This window comes from Bison bison, unplaced genomic scaffold (assembly GCF_000754665.1).
Source record: "Bison bison bison isolate TAMUID 2011002044 unplaced genomic scaffold, Bison_UMD1.0 scf7180017864506, whole genome shotgun sequence".
NCBI lineage: Eukaryota > Metazoa > Chordata > Mammalia > Artiodactyla > Bovidae > Bison > Bison bison.
Window position 1 is genome coordinate 13,378 of NW_011495063.1, and position 6,944 is coordinate 20,321.

Consider the following 6,944-nt stretch of genomic DNA (forward strand, 5'->3'; position numbering starts at 1 on the left):
TTGATATTTCTCCTGGCAACGTTGATTCCAGCTTATGCTTCATGTAGTCCAGTATTTTTCATGTGTACTTTGCATATAAGTTAAATAAGCAGGGTGACAATATACAGCCTTGACATATCCTTTCCCTATTGGAAACAGTATGTTGTTCCATGTCCAGTTCTAACTGTTGCTTCCTGAACTGTGTACAGGTTTCTCAAGAGACAGGTCAAATGGTCTGGTATTCCCATCTTTTTCAGAATTTTCCACAGTTTATTGTGATGCACACAGTCAAAGGCTTTGGCATAATCAATAAAGCAGAAGTAGAAGTTTTTCTGGAACTCTCTCACTTTTTCAATGATCCAACAGATGCTGGCAATTTATCTCTGGTTCCTCTTCCTTTTCTAAATCCAGCTTGAACATCTGGAAGTTCATGGTTCATGTACTGCTGAAGCCTGGCTTAGAGAGTTTTGAGCATTACTTTGCCACCGTGTGAGATGAATGCAATTGTGTAGTAGTTTGAGCATTCTTTGGCATTGCCTTTCTTTGGGACTGCAATGAAAACTGACCTTTTCCATTCCTGTGGCTACTAATGAGTTTTCCAAATGTGCTGCCTTAGTGAGTGCAGCACTTTCACAGCAACATCTTTTAGGATTTGAAATAGCTCAACTAAAATTGTCTAGTGTTTTGAAATGCATTATTTGGAGAGTATTCATCTTTTCCCAGTGAAAAAATAATTTTAAAATGACAAGGAAAATAAAGAGATAACATATTTACTATTTAATGATATAACTCAGCAGGAAATAGAGATGATATGTAATTTGAAAACAGTGGGGAAAGCAAATACTTATATAAAAATGTAAATAAATTATTCAAGCCTGACTCAAATTTCTTTATGGTATTAGGTAAAAAAGATAAGAGAAAGAATATAGTAAGAAAGCTGTCACTAAAATTAAACAGATCTCACTGTCCTGTAACTCATGCACACAGTGAGTTTCTAATCAAAACTGTCTCCTCCTCAGGGTTTTTCTCAGCGCGTGTTTGACATCTTTGTTCCTCACACTGTAAATTAAGGGGTTGAGGAAGGGAACAGTATTGGTATAAAAGACAGAAGAGATTTTACCCTCATTCATAGACACAGCAGAAGATGGTTTGAGATACATAAATGCCCCTGATCCAAAGAACAGAGATATAGCAATGATGTGGGAGCTGCAGGTGCTGAAGGCTTTGGACCTGCCCTCCGTGGACTTGACATGGAGGATGTTGGACAGGATGAGACCATAAGAGACAAAGATTGTGAAACTGGGTGCAATGATGTTGATGCCCACCATGATGAACATTTCCAATTCATTGATATAGGTACTTGTGCAGGAGAGCTGGAGCAGAGGGAGGATGTCACAGGAAAAAAGGTTGATGGTGTTTGCATCACAGAAATTCAGTCTCAGCATGCATCCAGTGTGAACCATGGCACCAGAAAATGCCATCAAGTAGGATCCAAGCATAAGGCTGGAACAGACTTTAGGGGACATAACAACATTATACAAAAGGGGCTTACAGATGGCCACATAGCGGTCATAGGCCATTGATGTCAACAGATAGCATTCAGAGATGACAAAAAAACAGTAAAAGTAGAGCTGAGTCATGCACCCCGTATAAGAAATAATATTCTTCTTTGATATGAAATTAAGTAGCATTTTTGGTGTAAACACAGAAGAATAACAGATGTCTATAGAGGACAAGTTAAAGAGGAAAAAGTACATGGGGGTGTGCAGATGTGAATTTAGCACAATTAGGATTATCAAGCCCAGATTGCCCAGCACAGTGACAATATACATTCCTAGAAATAAAAAGAGTAGGGGGAGTTGGAGATCTGGTTGGTCTGTTAATCCCAACAGAATGAATTCAGTCACAAAAGAGTCATTTCCAGGAGCCATTCTTCTTTAAGGGAATCTGTGGACACAAGAGAAAGGGTTCCATTAGAGAACAACTCAGCCCTTGCCACAGTGTCTCATCTACAAGGGAGGGTAAACACTGGGAATGTCAGAGACTAGTCCTACCTGGTCCCACAGAATCTGCCTTTATCTTTATCAGGATACAGAGTGATGTGGACTTATATAAGCTAAATGCAGCAAAGGAAATGACACACTTCAGAGTTAAGGCCGGTACTGTGATATGCAAATAATTTTCTGGAAACACAAAGGGCAAGAAGGATAGATCACGATAGAGCCATAGAATGTCTCTAAACATTCTCTGATGACCCTCTAACAGATTCCTCCACCAGTTTCATCTAAGTCTCAGATCTACACAAAATGACAAAGAATGGGCATGCATTCAGTCTCTGTCCCTTCATTTCAAAACAGCCAATAAGTATATAAATTGAATTCAGAAATTCACCTGAGTTCAGAAAACCTCAGGGCTGTCTCCCTTATCCTTGGTCTTTACCCAGTTGGGGCTGGAAATGCAATTTCAGATTCCTGAGGCTTGATTTCTTTTATCCTGAGAGGTGCGAGCCTAGACATATGCCTGAGAAGTCTTTCTGCACTACTATGATTTCTGATAATTATTTCAGTCCTTTCAAGCAGCAGAGAAAATAAAGCCTTTTAATTATCACACTTGCTACTGGATTAGACACAGAGGATTCACAGTGAGGGTAATGATGAATGCACTTGGCAAAAACAGGCTAGAAGCTTCTCAATCTTTTCCCTACAGAGTAGGTCATATGTATAAAAGGGAATATGAAAATTATATATGCTGGATTATGATCTGCCTTTAGTTCCTTAGGGACTCACTCTTTTGCTCTTTTTCATTTTAGGTATTGTGCATCCCTCAATGTAGATCCACAGTAAATTCCCATCTCTTCATTATCTTCACCTCTGAACAGAAAGCCTCTACATGACTTCATTCCCTTTTAATTCCAGTTTCCCAAATGGACATATCATCTGTAAGGCTCCTATTTCCAGGTTTCTGTATTTCTTCATCAGAAATTTTTTAAATGTTTCAGTAACTCACCTCAGCTCTTCTCACTATGAAATGTCTCTGAAATAATTTGCAATGTTGTATATTCTTTCTAGGAGAGGGCAATTGCAACCCACTCCAGTCCTCTTGCCTGGAAAATCCCATGGACGGAGGAGCCTTGTAGGCTGCAGTCCATGGAGTCGCTGGGAGTCTGGCACGACTGAGCGACTTTACTTTCAATTTTCAGTTTCGTGCATTGGAAAAGGAAATGGCAACCCACTCCAGTGTTCTTGCCTGGAGAATCCCAGGGACGGAGGAGCCTGGTGGGCTGCCATCTATGGGGTCGCACAGAGTTGGACACGACTGAATATTCTTTGTATAGCTTATACTTAAAAAAAAATAAAAGACAAAACTTATAATTTCTACCTGATTCTCTCACTGTGTCATTTTCTGCAACATTTCAGTAATTGGAGTTATCAATGTCTTCTCATCATAGAAATGAGTAGGGACTATGGAGCTAAAGAGAGCATTGTGAATCTTAATTTACTTACAACCTATAATTCTTTGGGTAATTTATTTAATCTTTCAGTTAAAAGTTGTAAAATTGGAAGGTAAAAATGGTATCTCTTTTATCGTGCTGCTGAGTTAAATGAAAAATGTCTAATTAAAATGGATGAGTCAGTTCCTGGCATATGGTAAATAGTCAATACATATCAGCTGTCATCATTCATGTTCTCATAAATTCTACTGGATTCTCCATCATAACACACCTCATAGTTTTTTTTCCCCCTGAATACCTGTGTTCCTTCAGTTCAGTTCAGTTCAGTTCAGTTGCTCAGTCGTGTCCAGCTCTTTGGGACCCCATGAATCACAGCACACCAGGCCTCCCTGTCCATCACCATCTCCTGGAGTTCACTCATACTCACGTCCATTGAGTCGGCGATGCCATCCAGTCATCTCATCCTCTGTTGTCCCCTTCTCCTCCTGCCCCCAATCCTTCCCAGCATCAGAGTCTTTTCCCATGAGTCAACTCTTCGCATGAGGTGGCCAAAGTACTGGAGTTTCAGCTTTAGCATCATTCCTTCCAAAGAACACCCAGGGCTGATCTCCTTTAGAATGGACTGGTTGGATCTCCTTGCAGTCCAAGGGATTCTCAAGAGTCTTCTCCAACATCACAGTTCAAAGCATCAATTCTTCGGTGCTCAGCTTTCTTCACAATCCAACTCTCGCATACATATATGGCCACAGGAAAAACCAGAGCCTTGACTACATGGACCTTTGTTGGCAAAGTAATATCTCTGCTTTTGAATATGCTATCTAGGTTGGTCATAACTTTTCTTCCAAGGAGTAAGCATCTTTTAATAAACTCTAAATTCTATAAGGAAAAATATTTTTCCTATCTTGTTTACTGTTTGGCTCCTAGATCTAAGCACAATGTAGAGGACATGGAAGGAGCTTTTTAAATATTTCTGATGATCTTCTTGTTTTTGTCCAAGAATGTATTCACCATTTTCCAAATGCTAAACCATAGCATCTAAAACCATAATGACCTCCACCCATGTACCTCATCCACGACACAACTTCTGGCTTTTTGTGTTTAAGCTGAACTACTGTAATTTTGAACTATAGTGCTTCCTAGTGATAATTTTAGTATTTTCCAAGATACTCCTATTTATCCCTAAACAATGAGATCTGAGATCACAGCTCTGTCCCTCCCTAGTTCAATGCTTTCAATGGTTCTCCATTACCCATTTGAAAATTCAAGCATCAATTAAAAGTATAATTCTCAAAATTATGATTAATCCTTCGTTGTAACTAAGGAAGAAATTGAGTCTATTTTATCTTTGATGAGAAGCCATGAACGTACCATTTTGATTGATATATTTATTTTGTGCAGATTAACCTTTGTAAAAATTTTAAGCTTCTCAAAAATCTAAAAAAAAAACTGGAGAATTTTTACTTTTTACTTGTCTTTTTGTTTTAATTTTTTTTTACTTGTCAATTTTTACTTGTCTTGGGAAGTTCAACTTATTTTATAGATATGTGTGTTTGCCTGTGAAAAATAAAAAATATATGTCTATATTTACACACATTGCTTATATATATTGGAAAGAAGGTTAAGAATACTACTCTATAATAAAAGAGGGTTGTCTTGCTAGTAGCAAAGCAGCAAACTCTCAAAAAACTGTTCATAAAAAAGGAGTTCCTCCACACACAAAACAGTGACTTGTGTTGTCATGATTATGTGATTTATTGATTTATTTTTTTGCATGGCAATGCCTAAGACAGAGAGATGGAAAAGACCAACAGGCACTAAAGTTCTGATGAATCAAAATAAAGATTGTGCTATTTGAAATGTTAACTTTTGGCTTCCTTGAAACTTTACATATTTCTATATTACTTATTTAGAATCTTCCCAAAATATTGTATAATATTTAAATCTACTAATCAAACTAAATTGGGTAAGGGGCTGTATGATACATAATGTAACATTATGGAAAAAGATCCAATGTAAAGAGAAAATTATTAATTATATTAATTGAGGCTATAAGTACCCCATGAAACTTCACAAATGCTTATGATATTTAATAAGAGACACTAGACAACAAAGTGTGAAAAATTCTTAAAGGGATGGAAATACCAGACCACCTAGCCAGCCTTGTAAGAAACCTGTATATAGGTCAAAAGAAGCAACAGTTAGAACTGGACATGAAACAATGGACTGGACCCAAATTGGGAAAGGAGAATGACAAGGCTTCTTGTTTGTCACCCTGGTATATTGTCACCCTGCTTATTTAACTTACATGTAGAGCATATCATGCAAAATGCTGGGCTGAATGAAGCACAAACTAGATTCAAGATTGCAGGGAGAACTATCAACAAACTCAGATATGCAGAAGACAACATCCTTATGGCAGAAAGTGAAGTGGAACAAAGAAGTCTCTTGATGAAGGTGAAAGAGGAGAGTGAAAAAGCTGGCTTAAATCTCAACATTCAGAAAACTAAGATCATGGCATCTGGTCCCATCACTTCATGGCAAATAGATGGGAAAACAATGGAAACAGTGACAGACTTTATTTTTTGTGACTCCAAGATCACTGAAGATGGTGATTGCAGCCATGAAATTAAAAGACGGTTGCCCCTTGGAAAAAAGCTATGACCAACCTATTGAAAAACAGAGATATTACTTTGACTACAAACATCAATATAGCTAAAGCTATGTTTTTTCCACTAGTCATGAATAGATGTGAGAGTTGGACCATAAAGAAAACTGAGCACAGCAGAATTGATGCTTTAAAATTATTGTGTTGTAGAAAACTCTTGAGAGTCCCTTGAACAGCAAGGAGATCAAGCCAGTCAATCATAAAGGAAATCAGTCCTGAATATTCATCAGGCACTCTATCTATCAGATCTAGTCCCTTAAATATATTTCTCATTTTCACTGTATAATCATCAGGAATTTGATTTAGGTCATACCTGAATGGCCTAGTGGTTTTCCCTACTGTCTTCAATTTAAGTCTGAATTTGGCAATAAGGAGTTCATGATCTGAGCCACAGTCAGCTTCTGGTCTTCTTTTTGCTGACTGTATAGAGCTTCTCCATCTTGGCTGCAAAAAATATAATAAATCTGATTTCAGTGTTGACCATCTGGTGATGTCCATGTGTAGAGTCTTCTCTTGTGTTGTTGGAAGAGGGTGTTTGCTATGACCAGTGCATTCTCTTGCCAAAACTCTATTAGCCTTTGTCCTGCTTCATTCCATTTTGCAAGGCCAAATTTGCCTGTTACCCCACGTGTTTCTTGACTTCCTACTTTTGCAGTCCAGTCCCCTATAATGAAAAGGACATCTTTTTTGGATGTTAGTTCTAAAACGTCTTGTAGGTCTTCATAGAACCATTCAACTTCAGCTTCTTCAGCATTACAGGTTGGTGCATAGACTTGGATTACTGTGATATTGAATGGTTTGCCTTGGGAACAAACAGAGATCATTCTGTCATTTTTGAGACTGCATCCA

The 6,944-nt window shown here is 38.0% G+C and overlaps 1 protein-coding gene across 1 annotated transcript; it reads right to left on the reverse strand.

Annotated features, from left to right (window-relative positions):
- Window positions 1-977: 977 nt before the first annotated feature.
- Window positions 978-1,811, reverse strand: LOC104980715 (olfactory receptor 8B3-like). The gene has a single exon (XM_010829498.1). It carries the CDS (start codon window positions 1,809-1,811, stop codon window positions 978-980), a length of 834 nt encoding a protein of 277 aa, XP_010827800.1.
- Window positions 1,812-6,944: the final 5,133 nt, after the last annotated feature.

What these genes read in the sequence shown, in the direction of transcription:
- LOC104980715 (XM_010829498.1), bottom strand. Translation starts at nt 1,811, where the DNA reads ATGTATATTGTCACTGTGCTGGGCAATCTGGGCTTGATAATCCTAATT.